At 37.6% G+C, this 22741-nt stretch overlaps 3 protein-coding genes across 8 annotated transcripts; 1 reads left to right on the top strand and 2 right to left on the bottom strand.

The window, feature by feature from the left end:
* The first annotated feature begins 1744 nt into the window (after window positions 1-1744).
* LOC127506207 (myosin light chain kinase, smooth muscle-like) lies at window positions 1745-13955 on the top strand. Its single transcript, XM_051882462.1, has 12 exons — window positions 1745-1777; window positions 1933-2089; window positions 2459-2770; window positions 2868-2964; window positions 3043-3246; window positions 4839-5056; window positions 11143-11266; window positions 11366-11518; window positions 11678-11807; window positions 11945-12029; window positions 12185-12325; window positions 13395-13955. Exons 1-12 carry the CDS (start codon window positions 1760-1762, stop codon window positions 13598-13600), a joined length of 1845 nt encoding a protein of 614 aa, XP_051738422.1. The 5' UTR covers window positions 1745-1759; the 3' UTR covers window positions 13601-13955.
* On the bottom strand, window positions 5187-10898 carry si:ch211-40k21.5 (uncharacterized protein LOC100332117 homolog). Of its 5 annotated transcripts, none has more exons than XM_051882475.1 (6): window positions 10484-10898; window positions 9255-9344; window positions 6896-6977; window positions 6516-6716; window positions 6141-6290; window positions 5187-5569 (listed from the first exon to the last, which is right to left on the bottom strand). In XM_051882475.1, exons 1-6 carry the CDS (start codon window positions 10705-10707, stop codon window positions 5285-5287), a joined length of 1032 nt encoding a protein of 343 aa, XP_051738435.1. In that variant the 5' UTR covers window positions 10708-10898; the 3' UTR covers window positions 5187-5284. The 5 variants fall into 5 exon arrangements, with proteins under 5 accessions (XP_051738435.1, XP_051738434.1, XP_051738439.1 ...); XM_051882474.1 differs by lacking the exon at window positions 10484-10898 and adding an exon at window positions 9809-10243; XM_051882479.1 differs by lacking the exon at window positions 10484-10898 and having other exon boundaries at window positions 9255-9773.
* Window positions 13823-22457, bottom strand: coasy (CoA synthase). 2 transcript variants are annotated; one of them, XM_051882463.1, is made up of 10 exons: window positions 22277-22457; window positions 20906-21620; window positions 19089-19303; window positions 18396-18527; window positions 16170-16359; window positions 15529-15593; window positions 15344-15428; window positions 15131-15228; window positions 14754-14900; window positions 13823-14676 (listed from the first exon to the last, which is right to left on the bottom strand). In XM_051882463.1, exons 2-10 carry the CDS (start codon window positions 21582-21584, stop codon window positions 14605-14607), a joined length of 1683 nt encoding a protein of 560 aa, XP_051738423.1. In that variant the 5' UTR covers window positions 21585-21620; window positions 22277-22457; the 3' UTR covers window positions 13823-14604. The 2 variants fall into 2 exon arrangements, with proteins under 2 accessions (XP_051738423.1, XP_051738424.1); XM_051882464.1 differs by lacking the exons at window positions 18396-18527; window positions 19089-19303; window positions 20906-21620; window positions 22277-22457 and adding an exon at window positions 18229-18378.
* Between the last annotated feature and the right edge of the window lie 284 nt (window positions 22458-22741).

The following is a 22741-nucleotide window of genomic DNA, read 5'->3' on the forward strand; positions in this document are numbered from 1 at the left end:
ATCTGTGAAAACGACTAAAAGCCTAAAATAGCTGGCGATCACCATTTTCACAAATTTGCGTTTTAGAAGTTTACACAGAGATGATAACGGTATTGTTTTCAAAAACTTGCACTTTAATTCCCGTTTTCAAAAGTTTGCATTTTCAGGCCCCCAAAACGCTGTTGTTGTGTAAATGAACGGTGTAAAACAGTGTTGCAAAATCCATTGTTTTCCCATGGAATTGGGCTACTTTAACACTTTTGCCTTGGGTTGTTTTTCATGTCCGTTGGTTAAAGTAACCCCAAATAACATGATATTTAGCCACTGGAATGTGAATTTTACCAGGGGAACCCTGCCAAAAATGAGGATTTTACCCGCCGGAACACCATTTTTACTGGTGGACCCTCCTCTGAAATGCGATTGGGCTAGTTTTGAATAGCAATTAGGCAGGTTTTTTGTGCAAACCTGGCAACCCTGTCGTGTGAACGTGCCCTGAATCAAGTAGAGAAAAAAATGTTTGTGAACAAAAGTGATTTATCAATCAGAATGTCCTATATATTTTTATATCTGATGAATACTTCTGAATTTAAGAGCAAAACCATATTTACATCACATTTAAGGGGCGTTTACATGACACTGTTTTCAACTAAAAACTGAAAACGTTTTATGCGTTTTGGCCGTTCATTTACACAACAACAGTGTTTTGGGGGCCTCCGTATAAACAGGGATTGTTTTGACAATCTTGTCGTCTGTACGCGAAAAACTCAAAGGAAAAACGTTCCCGTTTTTAGTACATAGTTGCCATGCAAATGTACCCTAAACATTAGTGCAGTACATAATGTGGGTTTGGAAACAGATTTCTTTAAATTGCTTTCAGAAGACTCTTGGGTCTCGTTATGCCTGTAGCCAATCACAGAGGCCTTCTGTGTTTTCTAACCAATTATATGCCACATTTAATTACCCGATCGCTTTGACCATAGCAAGTCACATGACTGATGAGTTCTCTATATGTACATGTCTTATTCAAGTTCATGAATTTGGTCTGTGTGTTTCACTGCAGAAGTCACACTGAATAAAACAGCCAGCAGTAGTTCAGGTGAGTGTGTGATTATTGATAAAGATGTTTTCAGTTTTACCTTCACTTGTTAATGTGCTACTAACCAATTAAGGTTAAAAGTGTTTCTTTTGTTTTACATTTAACACCTGTTTAATGATGACCAGGACTATAGTGATGTTGATTTCAAAAGCATTTTAGAATCTAAACAGACTTTAAATTGATGATTCAAAGCGCAACCAAATCTATTTTAGAACAAACTGGATGGATACATTTTTGATTCTCTTTGCATAGAACTGAAGTGAATATTACAGTTGATATTTTAAACTTAACCTTGTGAAATAACACTGGGGCTCTGATCCTCAAATTGAGCTAAATACTATAACAGGAATTGAGCAACTAAGCCACAATCAATGCAATGCATTCTTACAAGGAAAGTGTAGTTGTAAAGGTGGAGCATCTGTTGTGGTTTAAGAACCTGAACTACTTCAATCTTTGTGTGTGTTGTAGTAATTCAGTCTCTCCTCCTGTTGTAGTTGAGTTTTTGGATCCCCAGCAGCAGGTTGTGGCTTGTGTCGGAGGAAGCGCTCGACTGCACTGCCGTTTCAGCAGCTCCGGGCCTGTGGCTTCCTGCTGGATTCATGACAGGGAAAAGGTCTAACCAGTTTGTGAAGCATTAGTGCAACATGATTAATGTGATTGTCTACACCAGAGCTCACTAATTAGATGTCACTGAGAAGAAAGGTTAAGTTAATGTAGCAGAAAAATGCTTTGTTTGCTGTTTATTGCCTGTGTGTTTGATATATTCAATGCAAAGTGATTGTGGTCACTGTATTTACAAGATCAAATCCCTAAAATATCTACATGAGTTGGTTTGCATGTTTTCCTGCTCCCGTTAGGTTGTGTTAGAAGGAGCACGAGTGAGTGTGAAGAGCAGCAGCAGTAGCAGCACCCTGGTTCTCTCTATGGTTCTTCCTATAGACGCAGGAAGTTATTCCCTCTTTGTTCGTGACCGAAGAGGAACAGCTCACTGGACCGCAAGTCTCAGTGTCATTGGTAAGACCTCTCATTCTCTTAACTAATGTAGATCACCTTTTTTCCATCTTTACCCTGACCTGTTGTATTCTTTGGTACAAATCATTCTACACACAACTACATCTGTGGTGATGACCTGACAACCAATCAGATGCCTTTGTGTTCTTAATGGTGTAAAATGTATATGTGTGTGTATATATATATATATATATATATATATGCTTTAATTTAAATTGCAGTTACTTAATTTCTGATTTTAGTTCATCTAATTTATTTCAGTTAATTTCAACAAACTAGTTATAATAGTTTGTTACCAATACCAAACAAGAACACTAGTTCTCATTCACTTTAACTTTATATTTACTTTATATCCATTTTGTTTCTCCCCAGATAGTCCCGACCCTCCAGCCTCGTGTCCGTTCGTGTCCCAGCTGACCTGCACGTCTCTGGTTCTGTCCTGGTCTGGGCCGTGCTTCGACGGAGGATCTGCCGTCACAGGCTACGTGGTGGAGTATCAGAGGCTGGACCAACCTGAGCCCGAGGACTGGACTGTACTGACTGACCAGTGTCAAAACACCTCGTATCGCGTCCGCTCTTGTCTCGACCCGCAGGGACAGTATAGCTTCAGAGTACGTGCCTACAACGCAGTGGGAGTCAGTGACCCCAGTGAGGAGTCGGACTGCATTAAGATGAACACTGCAGGTAGATGCTACTCTTACACATACATACAGTATTAACTGTCTAGTAAGCACAGAATTCCTTTAAGAAGTGTTCTTCAAACAAGATTAATGTGTTACAGTTGAGCCACAACAGGAAGTTATATCATATGGGGAGATTGTGGCTGACACCGCACACAAAGCCAGGGATCATTATCACGTCCATGAAAAACTGGGAGTGTGAGTATAAGCTTCTTGATAAAATCAAGTGTAAAATTGGGATTTGTGTTGGTTATATCTTGATCTACCTCCACACAGGGGGAAGTTTGGGGAAGTGTTCAGGATGACCCATAAGCAGACGGGTCGGGTGTGTGCGGGTAAATTCTACCGGGCCCGTGTCTCCAGAGACAAAATGGCAGCGAGGCAAGAAATCAAGCTGATGAACGAACTACACCATCCGAAGCTGGTGCGGTGTCTCGCAGCCTACGACACACCGTCTGAGATAGTCATGGTTCTTGAGTAGTGAGTTAAATTATTTTAAATTTCACATTGAATGTTGTTATACTGTACAAACTATATATTCTATCCCCCACACCTAAACTTACCCATCACAGGAAACTGTTTTTTTTTTTTTTTTAAGCCATTTGGTTGGAAGTGTCCTCACAAACCATGTTTTCACCATGTTAAACCATGTTTTTGTCCTCCATAAACCATCTTTCAAAATGTATTCAGACACCTTGAACATTTCATTCATTAATATAGTTTAAAAAAAAAATGGTAATAAAATGACAAGATCTCAGAGTTAAACTGTGTCAGAAATTCATCTCAATTATGTAACACTTAATTTAATAACATGAGCAAAACGTGGTCAGGTCAAAGTGTCTGAATTTTTGGTTACAAATTTTATTTTATATATATATATATATATATATATATATATATATATATATATATATATATATATATATATATATATATATATATATATATATATTATAATGTGTGTGTGTAACCATTTTAAAATGTTCTATGGAATGCTGCCTTTTTTTTTTTTTTTTAATGTTTAAATCCATTCACATACATTTTAATTTAAAGTATTATTGAAGGAAGAGTCAGTTCAGCAGCCGGTTGCATAAGCTGCTTAGACTAGTCTTACAAGTTGGTCATCAAGCCCTCAGTTTCACAGACAAGTCTTAACCTAGTCCCAGACTAAAATGCATATTTCAGCTGTTATGATTGTTTTGCACGATCTGATATATCTTAAATATGTCAGAGCTATTGTTTTGTCTCCAGATGCACACCAGTAAGGTTTTTTTCTAAGGCACATTTATAAAAGCTGCTTAAATGCCCTAATCGACGCCAAGAACGATAACTGTAACGATAACTACATTTGAATCCACACCAACGAACGATAACTGTTTATTCTGCGGTTTTAAAGTGTGTACAACATATTTTTGCTGTTCTTGTTGCATTTACACAACTTTAAACAGCAGATGTCCTCAAAATGCTATGTTTCGAGTGAATAGTTAGTGTAATTGATCTGATCTAACAGTAAATTTAGCTGAAGTGGAATAAAAATAACGCCTAGTCTTTTTCACTGCAACTTCAAAGGAAGCAAAGACAATGTTGTCGAAACTAGCGCTGGATATCTGATGTAACTTTTATGTTACACCGTTTTCTAGCCTAGTATAATCTCATCATTAATACTTATCACCATTTATTCTGAGGGTAGGACCGATCGTTTTCCATATCCATTTTCTTTAAAGTATCCTTTTATCAAACAGTGGTGGCTTTTTCTGGACCTCGGCGATTAATGTCATCTGCCATTTTAAAACCGCGAGCCCTTAAATTAGAACTGATTCTGATTGGCTGTCAGTGTGTTATCGCTCAACAGCTGGAAAAAAAATCGTTCTGAAAGTGATCCCAATGATATCGCTTCTCTACATCGTTACAGATGTGGACACTGCTATTCTTATATTTACAACGATTTTTAGAACTATATCTTGTTATCATTCTTGGTGTGAACGGCCTTAACTCTGAATATTGTTCTTTTTACCCTACCAAAAACATTTGAAAATTTCTTTTGAAAGTTAAGGAAAGTTTTTGTCTTGAAGTATTGCAGGTGGTGAGCTGTTTGAAAGGATTGTAGATGAGAATTTCGAGCACACAGAACCCAACAGTGTGAACTACATGCGTCAGATCCTGGAAGGAGTCCAGTATATGCATCGCAAACAAATCATTCACCTCGACCTGAAGCCAGAGAACATCGTCTGTGTGAATGGCGCTGGGACGCTCATCAAGATCATCGACTTTGGACTGGCCTGCAAACTAGGTGAGGTTTTTAATAAGTGCATTTACAGTTGTATTTCATCTGGAGCAAAGTTAGATCTTGAGGGAAAACTCAAGTTACAGTCTGCACTCTTTCACAATACCCTCTGTTCCACCAAAGAAAAAAAAAAACATTTAATCCAAAGTAAAAACTTTTATTTCTTATTCACAATTAATTAAACCTAGATACATACTTTGCGGTCCATTTATCCACGTCTGGTTTCAGTGTCTGTTACGTTGGGTTGTAGTTTGGGAAGAGCCACATGAGATGTCCCTTTGAGCATTCCCACTGAATGCGGATGAGGCTCCCTGATGTTAAAGTTTTAAATTCCAGAACCGGCTCTCCACACTGATGGCATGTCCTAAACAGTCCCGTCAAGCTGGATTTGTTGACCACCCATTTCTTCTGATCTTCTTTTCCTATTGTCATTGAAATGGGTTCTAATTTTACATCAGTAAAGGACCTCATGGCATCTAAACGCTCTTCCAGTCGCTGTGCAGTCTGTGCCAGTTCATCCTACAAGACAGAAAACAATGGGTGAGCTAATTGGCTAGATTTTAGAAGTTGCCCTGATGCTTTAAAGCATCAAAAGCAGCTACACAACCAGTGCACAGTTCAGACACATTTGACTAAATTTGTTTCTTGTGAGCTTAACTTTTTGATCTGTAGTCTTGTTTAAGCATTGTAGACAAGATAGGGCTTAAGTTTCTTGAACTTCTTGAAAACATGAGAAAATAGATTTGAAGTGGATCGCAGCCATCATGTGTCCAGCATAAATATATTTTGGTTGAATGTCTAGCGCAGGTGTGTCCACTCTTGTCCTGCAAAGCTTACCCCAATTAAACACACATGAATCAGCTAATCAAGGTCTTACTAGGCATACTAGAAACTTCCAGGCATGTGTGTTGAGGCAAGCTGGAGCTAAACTCTGCAGGACAGTTGCCCTCCAGGACTGAGTTTGGACACTCCTGGTCTAGAGTGTTAGGGAGTATTGATGACTTGACTAAAATATGGAAAACTGTAATCCTGAAAGTCAATTTTTCACAGTAAAGACCATTTGTAGTACAGTAACCTTTAGTTCACTAACCTTTATTTCCTCCCAGTGCATTGCATTGTCTTCCTCTGTTGTGCTTGAAGACGAACTATGAGGAACAAAGCTATATGATGGTGCAATGGAACCAATCACGACATCTAGATCAGACCCATCCTCTCGTCTTTCAGGCTGTGCTTGTTTATCCTAAAAGATAGAAAATAGTGAGTAAGAAGGGCAAAATTATAGTGCAGAAAGCAGTTGCATATGGTTTCCACAACTCTACATTTAATATAAATTTCAACTGATGAGCAGTCACAAGTGTGTACAACGCTCATTTTAAGATTTGAATGTTAGCCCTTTTTGGATCTGGCAAACACTGCAATAATGGCACAAACTAACTAAAGCAGCGTTGGTGTAATGAGGACTTACCGGTTTATACGGCCATAGGGAAGGAAGGTCATAGCAGATGCCAAGGACCTCAACGTTTGTGGGCGGGGGATCCGGACTAGGCTGAGATTCGGAGTCTGACTGGCGGTCCGGACTGGGCTGAGAGTGGTCTGTTGAGTGGGGGTCTTCACTGGCATTACATTGATCTGTTGAGTGGGGGTCTGGACTGGGCTGAGATAAATCCTAAGACAATCAATGTTTGAGATTAGTATGTTATATCAGGTGCAGTGTAAGCCAAATGCCTTTTACATCTACCAGTTTGAGCAAATAACCATTTTTTTAAAAAAAAAAAAAAAGTAAACCTTGGCATAGGTTGACCTGTACTTGTGCAATATTAAACAATTACTTTTTTTTTTCCATACCTCAGTTTGCAGTGCAGCTGTTTTCCGCGGTCGTCCTCTCTTTTTCGGAGAGGTGCTGCTGGATTTGTGTTCACCACACACCCTTAGTAAACGGAAATCAGAGAATATGAGAAAATAAACTTCCGTTTGGCAATTCTGTACTGGGCTAAAGGTGGCAAACGTTATAATCTTTATTTAAAAAAAGCAAATGAACACAAATACTTTGTTTATATAGAAAAATAAAGCTACATCTTCCCCAAACTATGTAATTTGTGCTTTCGATCAATACCAATGACTGAAACATTAGCTATTTAAAAGGATAGGTTCAAACAAAAATGAAAACAGTCATTTACCCACTGTCAGGTTGTTCCAAACTTGTATACATTTCTTTGTTCTGTTGAACACAAAGGAAGATATTTTGAAGAATGTGGGGAAACTGAACAGTTCTAGTGCACCATTGACTTATTTGTGGTTTTTTTTTTTTTTTTTTTTTTTTTCCTACTATGGAGGCCAAAGGTGCAGCCTGGTTACAAACTTTCTTCAAAATATCATCTTTTGTGTTCAACAGAACAAATAAATTTATACAGGTTTGTAACAACTTGAGGGTGAGTAAATAAAGAAATTTCATTTTTGGGTTAACTATCCCTTTAACCATCACCCCACTAAAACCTTACCTATCCAGCAAGAAAAAAGCCAGCTCTGGGTCGGATTTAAACCCCTTCAGCTCTCGCAACTGTCGCCATGGTTCAAAAGCCCTGCCGATATTGATTCTAGTTTTGTTGCGGATTCTGTCGCATTCTCTTTTTCTCACTTGGTCTCGAGGCGCCTTTTCTTTGACCACGGGTATTTCTTTAGAGGTCGAACGATGCATTATCAATCTAGCTGACTATTTTCAAAGTCACAATCATTTTATTATAGCAACGAGCTACAAGACACTCCCCTTCCAGAGCCCGCGCGCAACTTTCTTTGCTGTATTTACGGACGTGACGTAAACGAGCGATTTCCTACCAAATCCGACCCGACATTCTTAAACCCCAGTTCCCTATGGCAAGCCTATTTTATTATTATTATTATTATTATTATTATTATTATTATTATTATTATTATTATTATTATTATTATTATTTTTAAACTAATCTTTTTATTTAATCGCTTATTAACTCAGTTCGTTTCTTTCAAAACACGAATATTTATATGCGCATTTAGTAGTTCTCTGGCGACTGGTGCGTTAGCTCTGCTCTTTGTACAATACTGCCATCTGTCGACGTGGATCGGCATGACAGTTGTATGTAAATTACACTAATACTAGCCTACAGAGTTCTGAAAAGTGGTTTAAACAATTAATTCTTACCTGTCCAGCAGAAAAGCAGCAACTTGGGCATTAGGGGTTCTCGGTCATAAAATCTTTCCAACTTGTGTAACGTTACTCTCGTTTTTGTTTATTTGTCTGTGGTCTTTCTGTTTTCTGGGCTTCGTTCTTTTTCTTCCGTACAGGTACTGATTCTCCCATTATAGTATCCGCTGGTGAAGCGCGATAATAAGTGTGTTCGTCTTATGTTCGCTCTTCGCATCACCAAACATCACTACTTTCGATTTATAAACACAGCGTAGCCTAAACATTCTGAATTCGCGTTTAAATAACAGATATAACAGCAGTCTTGTAGGCTTCTTCATACTGACAGCTATCGGCGTGGACGCAGCATTACACTCTATATTCCTGTACACATTTACGATGACTCTAAACTCGTTACTTTAAACAAACGTCTACATAATGTAATTCTTTACCTGTCCAGCAGATAACATGCAACCTCCGCGTCACTCTTCATGCCTTTCTCCACCTTCAGCGCTTTCCACCTGGAATAGGCCACGCCAATGTTTACTCTGTTTTTCTGCCTCAGTCTGTCTTTTTCTCTCTTTCTCTCGTTTGACCTCTTTCGCTTCCTCGGTAGAGTTTGTAATGTCCCTGCGGCTAATGCATAACCGTGGTCCATAATTTAATGCTCCGAACAGCATTTAATGCTAAAAAGACTTTAAGCAGAGATAGTTCGATGAGGTGGAGATTGTCAACTCTGTACTTCAGATGACGAACGCGTTGTAAAAATCAAATGGTGTTTTCCAACGCTACAAACCCAGTAACATCATTAAACCGTATTTTTTTAAAAAAAAATATCCCGTGGCGTTATCATAGGAGTAGGTTAATAGAACCACAGAAATAAGCTGTCGCTGGAGTTGAGAAGAGTTTGACGTCTCCCTCAAGGAAAGGGTTTCTGACCGCTAGTTGCTGCGTCAGCCAATGAGCAAGACGCGTTTGGTCATGTGATCAACATGGAACCAAAAGTGGAACCATAAGAATTGTTAGTATTAGAATGGTTAAACTCACCTTTGAGAGCCGATGCTTGAAATGGGCGATGGAGGAGGTTCAGACCTTCCAAGCTTCGGAGTCGTGGAAATGGATGTGTATTTATCATAGCTGACAAGCAAAATAATCATGCAAATAAACAACAGAAGATGACACAAGTGTACAAGCGAGACTTTGTTAGGGTTATGGTTCCCCAGCAGCAGCGGTGTTTACGTGCTCAGAACAATCAAAATACATGGCATGTGAACAACCATTTGCAAAAAGGCTGACTTGCTAATTATGTGTAACACATACTGTATTTAATTTTACTGCCATAGACATGTTAAAGCTGCAGTCCGTAAGTTTTGCCTCTGTCGAAATCTGTTTTATCGTTAAAGAATGATCACTTTTAAGTGGGCTGTGCATCGGCACGGATCCTCAGCTCACAGCTAGCACAAAATAACTTAAATTTACCATATTGAACATTGCAAAACGATTAAAAAAAAAAAAAAAGCACAACAAAAGACAACTCCATAACTGTAGATTGAGTGAACAAGTGTGCTACTGTTACCCAATTACACAAAGAGAAGTCTTACCTGTCCAGCAGAAAAAAAGCCGTCTCTGCGTCCGTTTTAAACCCGTTCAAAAAACGGAGTTCACGCCACCTTTCAAAAGCCCTGCCAATATTTATTCTCGTTTTCGCAAGGGCTCGGTCGCATGCCCTCTTTTGCTGTAGCCACTCCGCAGTCCGAATTCTTTTCTTTTTTACTGCTGGTGATTCACCAGTTGTCAATGATTGTCGTTTTGCGCTTTCTTGATTACAAGCCGCCATTAACATGACAAGTTTAATTATTCCAGCTGCTGTAAAAAGGGGTTACAAATCCGCATCCATACACGCGACTCCTTTATGTATACAGTCGTGACGTAATGGCGCAAAGACGAACGGCGGCAAACTCGTATTTCGCCCGGAAACCGACCCGACCCATTCAAATTAGAAAACATTACAAGCTTGCCGTTGTGAATCGGGCTAAAGTAAGCAAATGGATTTTAACACTGTACTTGCTCAATAATTGATATTGGATAATTTAACAAAAACAACAAAAAAAAAAAAGTTATGGACAGCAGCTTTAACCAGTGTTAATTACCTAAGCAGTGCAATAAACCGCATGTAGTGTTACAAAAACAATACTTTCAAACAATAAGCTGTTTAACTTGAAGTATATAACAATGATTCGTTTTCAGTCGATAAAGGTATCCAAACTGTTGCTCACCTGTCTAATAAAACACATGCAAGGTCTGCGTCTCTGTCTAAGTTAAGTTTTACAAGAAGATCTCTCCATCTTGAAAAAGCCACACCGATATTTATCCTCGTTTTATTTCTCTTCTTGTCCCAAATCCTCCTTGGGTCATTTGATTCACCCGTACGTTTACGTTTTTTGGTGTTCTCTTTGGCGACAAAACCTGCTGCAAACGATAATGAATAATTGTGGTCCATAACAAAACAGTGGATTGCTAAACGCTACAGCTTTTTTTTTTTTTTTTTTTTTTTTTTTTAAATCATGAGATTCACTGTGTTGCCATGGTTTCTACGGAAGTAAAACTGAAAACCGGGGGTAACGCGGATATGACGCTATTGACAGGCGACGCAATGATATGGGCCGTTACAGTGGTAAAATTGTGCACTTTTCTGGATTTAAACGTTGGAATCATTTGAAATAATACAGGTACAGCAGTGAACAAAATATGTAACATTGTTCTAGTGGCTTTAATGCAAAATTCTTATATATTGTGGCTTTAACATTATCATGTGAGAGGCTTCATGTATAAAATATAAAACTCTTTTCATATAGATGGCTTTTTTTTTTTGCAGAACACTTTATATAAATGTATATAAAAATGGGTGTAATGTGTATTTTTATTTCCTTTGCAGAGCCTGGGAAAGTTCTGATGGTGTTTCATGGGACTCCAGAGTTTGTGGCCCCAGAGGTCGTCAATTATGAACCTGTAGATCTGGCCACTGACATGTGGAGCATTGGTGTCATCTGCTACATTCTGTAAGGGCTCAAAATAGAGCTGTTATTGGCTGCAACCTGAACATGTCTATCGACTAATATGTGCACATTTGTAATGTTTCTATTTCCAATCTTTTCCAGACTGAGTGGCGAGTCTCCATTCCAGGGAAAGAGTGATGCAGAAACCTTCGCTCTGGTCACTGCAGCACAATTTGAGTTTGACCCTGAGAGTTTTGATGATATCACGGATGAGGCGAAAGATTTCATCAGTGGCCTGTTGATGAAGGATAAGAGGTGAATGATAGTCACATCATGCATATTCAACTACAATCCGTTTACTTTTATTTAACTGCCCATTTTCAGTCAACATTCGAAATGGAAGTGTTCTGCAAGTTATGAAAGTCACACATTCTATGGTTGTATGCAGTGTCTTAATTCAATTTACACTCCTAGAACAAGACTGTCCTGTGAGAAGGCTTTAGCTCATCCCTGGTTAGCTTTATTTGGTGACTCAAACTCAAAATCAACCAAATCCCTTAACAAAGACAAGATGAGGAGATACCTGGCCCGACAGAAGTGGAAGGTATGAAAGTTAGCAAGTTATTTGCTTGCAGTTGTTTTAGTATAAAGCTGCCTGATTGCTATCACTTCCTTCAGGTGGTCATCAATACTACTATTTTACCTCATTGGTAAACTGTACATATTTGCTTTTTCTTGTAGAAAACTGGTAAAGCCCTGCTTGCGCTGAAGAGGATGGCTCGGTGCAGCAAGTCTGATGGCCCACATTCTCCTATTTCTGTAGATGGTGAGACACATGGGAATGTTTAAGTAGTGTTTGAGTGTTTAGGAAGCTATTACTTTTGCTATTTATTTTTTTTGTTTAGCTAGTGGCACAAAAATTACTTGACCTGCAACTACCTGAGGATGAATATGTTCTCTCACGATGTCACTGTATTTCAGAGCAAGCTCTGGGAAAAGAGGCCGAACAAGCTGTAGCATCACTGGAAAAACAGTTGTGGAGTGAACCACGTTTCCACCAAGCGCTGCATGACCTCACTGAGAGCTGTGGAGCCACAGTCCACTTGGCCTGTACAATACATGGTACTGTTCACAATGTTTGTCAGAAGCCAAGTATGTCGCACACGTCCTGAAAAGTGAAGCCAAAGCATTTTGATCGCCCCCTGGTGGCTGGCTGCAGTACAGGTCATAAACCCCACCCTCTCCATGTAATCAAATGGAAGGCGAGCCAAACTAAAAACAATCCAATTACACAAAATAATGCATCAAACATATGAACATCTCCTATATAGTTAACCCTATAAAGCCTTCTGTATCTTATTTTATTCACAAATTTAGAGGCTCAACTTTGTGCACAACAGGTTTTTCAGCAAACTACTACAAGCCTTCTGTTGTCTGATTGAGGTTTATAATTTTTTACCAAGTAAAAGGCCTTTCAAGTATAATTCTAAAAACATGTACCAGAACCTGGATATGGAAGCTTGTTTCCGCCACTAAATAAAAAAAAAAAAATAAAGGTAATTGCGACTTTTTTTTCTTCTCAGAATTGCGAGACTTAAACTGGCAATTGTGAGTTATAAAGTCAGAATTGCGAGATATAAAGTCGCATTTCTGACTTTATAACATGCAATTGCGAGTTTATATCACAATTCTGAGAGGAAAAAGTCACAATTTACTTTTTTTTTTTTTTTTTTTTTTTTTAAAGATGATTTTTCTTAAAGAAAAATCATGTTAATATGGGAGTATCAAATATGATACTTAAGGCTTTTAAGGAACATTTATTTGTTCATCTCTCATTGTATTGCATTGCATTATGTTCTGTTTATTATTGGGAGATAAAGAGTGACAACTGATGCATTTTATGCAAGTAATCTATTATACTCTTATAAAACTCATTGATTCACATTAGAAGCATTACAAACAATCAGAATGTCATACTTTTTGGCAATATAAATAAGTAACTGCACTAAATTGCATATTTTTTTTGCTCCGTTGCCTCAGAATAAAATTGAGGTGAGTATGAGCGCGAGCGCCATGTTATACTCCTATCAGCCATAAAAACCTTGATTACTTAAAAAATAAATAAATAAATAAATAAATAAAGGGCAAGGTTTTTAATTGGATCATAATTCACTGAAATTTGTGTTTGCAGGATATCCTGACCCTAAAGTGATTTGGTTGTTTGATGAGGCGCCGCTGGAGGAGTCTGGGCGAGTTCAGATGAATTATAAAGAGGACGGCATTTGCACGCTCACCCTTGCTCATGTACAACTAGGGGATTCTGGGATCTACAAATGCTGTGCATCCAACAGCCTGGGGCAGGCGCTGTGTTCGGCCAGACTCACCGTGGAACTCTAGAACATGAGTCGTGCAAGTGGATTTCTGAAGTGAGACACAACTGAGAGAATGTTAGGAACCATGTGCAAACATTATGCTGGAACAAAAGCACTTTAAAACCATTTTATCTTAAGTTTGAGGTCACTAGATGCCGTTGTAATTCACCATTTCTGATTTGTTCTATTGTTGGTTTTTAAATCACAGTTTTTCCTCCCACCCTTAATATTTGCTTCAAGTTCATAGTTTGTTTTTGTTTTTTTTTTTTGTTTTTTTTTCTTTCTTTCTTGGTGTGAAAAATAGTTTTAGCCATCATTTACTAGTTTGAGCATTGTTTATCTACAGAACTTGGACATGGTATTTAATACAGAGAAAGACATTTTTAAAAAGTTACACTTGTACATGCGCGTGTGTGTGTGTGTGTGTATATATATATATATATATATATATATATATATATATATATATATATAAGAATAAATTTACTAAAGTTAAGAAATTTAAGGTGATTTGTTTTATTTTTAATGGCTAATTTAAAACCACATTCGTATCAAGAATTGTTCAGCGTTACATTTAAAAATCATGTCTTATTTTTGCCTTGAATCACTGACAAGTCTATCATGGGTTATTCTGGCATTCAGTTTTAACTTTGGTCTTCAGGAGGCACAATATAGATTAATAACCATCTCACTTTCAGAATGCATAATCTACACCACAATCATGTCAAAGCCTTTTCTCTGAAAATAATGAACAAAAATATTTCTGACAATAGGCAAAAGAATAAATGGTAAACTGTATATTGCAGGTCTATTAAAAATGCTCCTGGTATTTTCTGTCAACTATTTCACAGCATTATAAGAGCTATAACCGATACTGGCTCATTTGCTTATGAAGGATACAGGCTTTTGATGCAATAAATGATTAAAAAAAAAAATCAGGTTTATGCTTCTGAAATGATCAACTAAGAAAAACCGTCACTAAATTAATTCTGAAAGTGTTGAGATCTGGTATTGAAGTCTGTCGAGCACTCAGAGTGAAGATCTGGTTGTTTCTCGCCTCTTTTGAATCCGATGCTGTAAAAGATCCCAGGCTTTCGATACCTAGGGAGACACGCATGCGTTAATGATTCGCTGCATGTTTTGAGGTTAATAAAGCACATCCACTGTGTTTGGTGTACCTGTCTCTGAGTAACGTCAGGTTCCCACAGTGTGCACAGCACTACGTTAGCATGTTCAATCAGCTTTGCATTCGGCCACTGACTCTTCAGTCTCCTCAAGGCGTCTTCCTCCTTCACACCATCACGCTGCACTATACGCTTCACTGCCTGTGACAGAGAGTTAACACATCTAGAATATCCCAATATTTCAATAATGACAACTCTGAATATTTTTAGTATGTTAACAGATATGACAATGTATTTGGTCTTGTCAGAATATATATGCTACGTATTCTATCTATATGTATGTCAACCTTACAGTGTGTGTGTGTATATATATATATATATATATATATATAAAAAAAAAAAACTGTGTGGCTATTTTAAAGTTTTGGTACCTCTTCCTCTGGGATGGTGGCCACCCAAACCTCATGCACCAAATATGTCCATCCTGCCTCGAGCAACACGGCCGCATCCACCACGCAAACACCCTTACCTGAAACCAGGAAGAGAGAATTAATCACACTCACACAGAAAAGTGTCCACTTTAAAACAGAACTATTCTCAGCAACAGCACAAGAATGAAGTGGATCAGAGATAAAATGCTTCACCCTGTTCTTTTGCTTGTTCTATTCTTTTCTTCACCAGCAGAGCAATCTCAGGCCACACAATATCTGTCAGAGCTTTCAGACGCTCCTGGAAAACACATACAGAAACATGCACACAAACACAATATGAACAGGATGAAAACTATGTGTTCTGAATTCAATTACATTTATCAGCAGAGTTAAATTACCTGGTTACCAAATACTTTTCCACCCAGTACTCGTCTGTTAATGGTCTTATCCTCATTAAGAATATCTGATGGCAAAGAGAAACAAGAAAAACACTGATTAACTGACATTTTTCACATTTTCTGTAGAAGGCCAGTACAAACTGAGATTCATTACACTGTAAACCCCAATATGTTGGCATAAGCCAATTTTTTTTTTTTTTTACATATACAAATTTTTTCAAGTTAAGCTCTAAGATTAAATAAGTAGAACTTTAAATTTTGATTTTGTACACAAACACTTCACTGTACAAAAGTTTCCCTAAATTCAACTTTAAAACTTGGGTTCAGTTGCTTCCTTAAATTTTAAGTACAATCAAAGTGGCTGTTCAAGTAATTTAAACTCATTTTTAACAAATTTTGCCTTGTTAAATCTTGTAATGGAAAAACATATGTTGCTATAACTTTTTTTTTTTTTACAGTGTTATTCTCTATATACAGTCTGACGCAAAGCATGCTGGGAATTTGAAATCTACTGCAACTCATTCAGCTTAATCAGTTGAGTTCACGTTACCTTTTTTTCTATAAATACAATGAACTTACAGTAATTTATGAGTGACGTGAACTCATTTCTTTTAGGTAATTTCAACGTCTCCTCTCCATACCTGGGCCGAACTCCTGGATGACCTTCTGGTAGGCGGATGTTCCTGGCAGGTAAGCCTCATGACCGAGCTGATCGCAGTCGATCCGCACGGCGCCGAGACCCTCCAGTCTGTGTGCTATAGAGCTCTTGCCTGACCCGCTGCCGCCCGTCAGACCAATCACATATGGATCCAGAGGGAGATCCGGCTGCGGCTGGAAACAGAAGAAAAGGAAATTAAACTAACAGAGCTTCCTTTAAGTGGATAAAATCAAAGTAATAAACAATAACTTGAATCTTTTTTAAAACTAGACCGAGAGTTAAAATGTAAACGCTAAGTTAAATGCTAAAATATATCACATCACATATGATCAAATGACCATATTTTATAATATATACATTTTGGTCACATGACATTAAATAACAAAAAATGCTAGATTGAAAAGTTTGTAGACAAACTTTGATGTTGGCTTGACAAAGCCCATATGAAACTTTGAAAGTTTTATAATCTTTAAATTTAGTGAAGTGGAGAAAGAAAGAAAGAAAGAAAAATTTTTAAGATGTTGCTAGCATGTTTTAGCATGCTGAGCCTGACAGCATGAATTAACATGTTGCTAGCATGTTTTATCATGTTGATAGCATGAATTAGCATGTTGCTAGCATGTTTTATCATGCTGATAGCACAAATTAACATGTTGCTAGCATGTTTTAACACATTGATAGCATGAATTAGCATGTTGCTAGCATGTTTTAACACGTTGATAGCATGAATTAGCATGTTGCTAGCATGTTTTAACACGATAGCATGAATTAACATGTTGATAGCATGTTTTAGCACATTGAGAGCATGAATTAGCATGTTGTTAGCATGTTTTAGCACGTTGATAGCATGAATTAGCATGTTGCTAGCATGTTTAACACGTTGATAGCATGAATTAGCATGTTGCTAGCATGTTTTAACACGTTGATAGCATAAATTAGCATGTTGCTAGCATGTTTTAGCACACTGATAGCATGAATTAGCATGTTGCTAGCATGTTTTAACATGTCATAGGATAGTCATTAAGCTTTGCTAGTCATAGACAGTTTAAATACTCTGTAAGTCTTATTGTACAAATGTTCTGACCCCCTCAATGAAAGTCTATGGGACTTTTCGTAGTTTTGATCGTCCGTTTAACGAAAAACGTAAGTCGGATCAGTTAGAAAAGATATAGAACACAGAGTCAGAACAGTCTGAAGGTCTGAGCCAAGTTTGGTGGTTGTAAACATATATATAAGGTTGTGTAAACATATTAATTAAGTTGGCTTTATCAAGCCAACATAATTAATATGTTTACACTGTAGATTATCTGAAAGAACCCATTTGGTTTTTCAATGTATTAAAAGTAATAAATTTGATCATAAAAGAAGGTTAAATTAATATTTGAATATAAAAAACCTGTCAAAAATGTATCATGGTTTCCACAACAATATGAAGCAGCACAACTGTTTAAAACATTGATAATAAACAGAAATGTTTCTTGAGCAGCAAATCAGCATATTAGAATGATTTCTGAAGGATCATGTGACACTGAGTAATGATGCTGAAAATTCAGCTTTGCATCACAGAAATAAATTTGCATTTTAAAATATATTCAAATACAAAATAGTTATTCTAAATTGTAATAATATTACTGTTTTACTGTATTTTTGATCAAATAAATGAGCATAAGATACTTCTTTAAAAAAACATTTTAAAATCTTTCCGACCCCAAACTTCTGAACTTTAGAGTATATGAGTAAATATATAATCTCAAAAGGGAGGGCAAAAGAAAAAAGCAGTAGCAGCTGAGCCAAATCATTCATCATATGATCAACATGCACATGCAGACTTCATTAAATTACATACACAGTCACACTGTCACGACTCTTTAAATGAATGTCTGCAGACCCAGTGTTAAAGAGGAGACAATAAGGTCTGTCACTCTTTTTGCTTAACAAGCTTTTTGTCCATAATCCTGCACTGAAAAACAATTCAGGGACACAAAACCGCCTGATATGTCTCATATGTAACCATTCATCCTGATGAAGAACACACTACTCACCAAGTCCTCATGCATAAGACCTTTTCCAATGCTTAAATGATTAGGATGCTTAAATAGGACAGTTATGGACTAATGAATGATAGATGGATGAACAGATAAAGTTTGTGGAATTTTTAGTATTACTAGTGAATATGAATGAATGAAGTATTAACAAGTGATGTTCATACAGATGGAGGTTTGAGCAGCGTTCCCAGCAATCGTGTTCTCAGGCTGGAAGAACTGATCTTCTCCTCCTCGATGCCAGCGTGATGGGCGTCTTTCAACAGCTGGATCTCGTACAGAACCAGTTCAGCCAATCCCTGAACAGAAACCATCACTTAATCTCACGCTATAAACAAATAAATGACCAAAAACTGGCCAAAAGTAGACAACAGCAAAGTCCAAATGCACTGTGGTCAACATATTAACAGCCAAACTGATCTCACGTGGATAACTGCGTTCAAAGATCACAAATGTCTAGTTTATGACTTACAGAGGATTAAACATTTGAGAGGTGACAATAAATGCACATTAAACTTCCAGGGCAAAAGACTTTCATTTATAAGCATTATAATGTCGAAACTAAAATTCTTAATATTATATAATACACTATTGTACAAAAGTTGTCGATATGATTTTTTAAAATGTGTTTACTGTCAGTTTTTATTAATTTAATGCATCCTCACTGAATAAAGTCCTCTAACTAACCATAAACTTTTGAAACATAGTGTATATTTGTTTTATTATCTAACTAACGTAATGACATTCATATATTTTTAAGTATCTAAATACATTTTAAGCTACTATACATCACAATTGTGGTTTTCTGGTATAACAACAAAAGCTTTTTATAGGCACCAGAAAACAACCAACGTTCTCACATTTTCCACACGCTTCCTGTTGACAGCTTCACCCCCTTTCCTCGTCTCCTCGCTGACCACAATGCACTGCAGCTCAGGGTCGCTTATAGAGGGGCCGAAGGGGTCAGAGAGAGGAACGATTTCGTACTTGAGCGACGGTTTTACATCGTTCAGAAAGTCCTGGAGCTTCTGCACTCGCTGATCGTATGGCTCGATCAACTCCTTCAAGATCTTATCTACACGTTACAGATGTGACAACAAAAAAAAAAGAAGACACATTTAAGAATAAATATATGAAATTAGACGTTTTTTGTGGATCAAACTGTTTCGCCACATTCCCAAGTGGTTTATCAGTTGATAAAAATGGTGGCAAAATGTCTTGAACTCTCTTCAAGTCACATTTATATATATATATATATATATATATATAAACAGATTGATTTGTTTCAGGGAAATAATAGAATCAATTATGCAAATAATTAAATATGAGACAAATTCAAATTCTGCTGTAAAGCAGCAGCTCAAAAAAGACAGTATATCATTATTCAGCTCAAGTCAGTTTAGTGTTGATTCAGTTCAGTTCAATAACTGTGTAAAGTTCATCAATTATTCTGAATTGAAATGAGTTCAATTCAGCTACTCTCAAAAATAAAGGTTTCAAAAAGGGGTTTTCGCAGCAATGCCTTAAAGAACCATTTTTGGTTTCCCAAAGAACCATTCAGTGAACAGTTCTAGTGTGAAGAACGTTTTAATAATCTAAAGAACCTTTTGTGGAATGGAAAGGTTCCATGGAGGTCAAAGGTTCTTTATGGAACCATTAAAGGGGTGGTTGATAATGATTTTACTTTTTTAACTTTAGTTAGTGTGTAATGTTGCTGTTTGAGCATAAACAACATCTGCAAAGTTACGACGCTCAAAGTTCAATGCAAAGGGAGATATTTTCTTTTCAAGAATTCACTGTTTAAGGACTACAACAAACGGCTGGTAGGGACTACAACGAGCTTCTTCCTGGGGTTAGTGACATCACAAACCCCAAAATTTACATAAACCCTGCCCCCGGGAACACACTACAAAGGGGGTGGGGCCATGTTGGGCTGCTTTAGAGAAGAGGAAGAGTTGTTGTAGTAGAGTGTTGTTACCATGCCGTCATTTTACTCTGGACTGCTTCACAAACGTGGGTAAATTCAATGCTGGATTTACATAAAAGATTAACATGACGGCACATGCTAGTCGATGAGTTGAATCAACTCCACAGCAACTACATAAATTTATCCACTAACCATTCAGAAACGTCCGGTTTGAACAATGTAAGGCTGAACACCGTTACTGACAATCCTCATTTTGGCTGCGTGAGATTCTCCAGCTTTGTTGTTGTTGAGCAACCAAAGCACGAGCTGTTAAAGCTCCGCCCTCTTCTGGAAAGGGGGCCGGGAGCAGCAGCTCATTTGCATTTAAAGGGACACACACAAAAAACAGCGTGTTTTTGCTCACACCCAAATAGGAGCAAATTTGACAAGCTATAATAAATGATCTGTGGGGTATTTTGAGCTGAAATTTCACAGACACATTCTGTGGACACCAGAGACTTATATTACATCTTGTAAAAGGGGCTTTATAGGTCCCCTTTGATGCCAATAAAGAACCTTTTTTAATAGTGAATAATCAGCTCTACAGAAGACAGATAGTTGTTATTCTGCTCAAATATGTTGATTCAGTGTTTCAATTCATCAATTATATTTGATTCATCTATAAATCACCTGTACAGAAAAAAATAGACAATACTCTACTAGTTATTCATCCTACAAACTTGTAAATCTTTCTAGAGGGTCTCCACTTACTTTTTAGTAGTTCCTGGTCACACACACCAATGACAAAACGTCTATTGGCCATCAGACAGGAAATATTCAGCAGGGTCTTGTGGGCGCCATGTAGACGGTCAAAAGTGCCACCAACAACGACATCACTGAACGTCTCTAAGGGTTTTAATTGTGCTCCTCTTCCTCCTCTATCATCATCTTCCTCACTGCTAACCTCTTTTAGTCGCATGTACAGAAGCACAGATGAGAGACTGGGGGTGCAGACGTAGCAGTGACCTGCGTACGTCTGCAAGCACTGGGTGACCAGTGAGGACTGGCCTGAATCCTGGATGGGGAAGTCTGTCAGCACTACTTCTGGCGAGTGGGACAGCGTCTGTGGGGTGGGAAACGGCCCGTTGTTTCCACTCAACGCAGACGGTTGGCCACGGACATTAGTGAGCAGCACCCTGACGTCAAGGTGCGAGCAAATGTCAGCTGCGTTGCTGTAAAGGCGGGAGATGAGAGTGCAAAGATCCACCACAGGTGGGATGTAGACGGGCCGCACCTGTCCGCCTGTGCCCAGGTTCAGGCCGGGGTGGAGATGGACGTAAAGCGTGCGCTCGACCACCTGGGCGGCAGACGTGAGTACAGGCGCAATGCGGAGAGGAAGAATGTGTAACGGAGATGTAAGGACCAGGATACCGGTGCTGAACATGGACATGATTGACAGCTGATGGTGACTTTCTGGTCTGAGATGCTGGAAGATATAATACAGATCTGATTAAAAATAACACATTTCACACAGTTATCATGGAAAACTGCTTTATGCAGTTCTATAAGAGTATGCTTTATAGATACTATGAAAATGTATATCTTAAATATTCACTCTGCAACTGTGTAGTTATACTTTTGTCTATGTAATGTGATCATCTTTTGTTTGTGCCTACTGTTCATTGTCTATGTATTATTGTACTACTAATGTAAAGCGTATTTGAGCTCTGGAAAGGCGCTATATAAATTAACATAAAATAGAAAATAGCAAAAAATACAACTTTTAATCATGCAATTATGATTAAATTAATTCAATAAAACATGATAAAAAAATACCATAATAATTAGAATAGAAAAGAAATATTGCTCATAGTCATGAAACGCTGGATTAAAATTCAATAAAAAATGACTAATATTCAGAATAAAACAAGAAAAGAACAGAATAGAGAAATTTCATATGCAGATACCTTCAATAACTAATTGACTGAATCATTTATTAATTTAAAGTAGTAACAGACTCTGAACAATTGCTGAGCTCTTATATTTCTTATATATCGATGAATGACTCCAGAATAGTGCAAAAACAACACAGCTGATCCGGAACAACATACAGCAACAACAGACTACTTCAGCAAAACCTACCTAGTATATTCTGCCGATTAGGGTGTTGAGAAATGTTAAATGCGGAATAATATTGCAGAAGACAACTGTCTAATATCAGCCTTCGTCATAATGTCCATATAAAACACTAATGTTTTGCTCAAGAGAGCGAACTCGTGTCCAGTTGACCTAGACGACCATGTGCTGGAATACTGACTGCTGATTGGCTGTCAGAGAGAGTTCCTGCCCTAATGAATCATGGGAAATGTAGTTTATAAAGGCTTTCAATTCCTCCAACGCTTACGAACTTATTTGTCACCAAAATTAACATTTCTCGTCTTGTCATTTTAAATTATTTGTTTTTTTTTTTTATCAGCATAAAATGTTATTCCTGAAAAAGATCCCACTTTCAAGTTCTAGTCAGGATAATAATTCAGAAATATTTTCACACGACTTAACCTTAACAGGGCTAGAAACACAATGTCCTGGTTTTACAGACAGGGCTTA

The sequence above is a fragment of the Ctenopharyngodon idella genome, chromosome 23 (genome assembly GCF_019924925.1).
Source record: "Ctenopharyngodon idella isolate HZGC_01 chromosome 23, HZGC01, whole genome shotgun sequence".
NCBI classification, from domain to species: domain Eukaryota; kingdom Metazoa; phylum Chordata; class Actinopteri; order Cypriniformes; family Xenocyprididae; genus Ctenopharyngodon; species Ctenopharyngodon idella.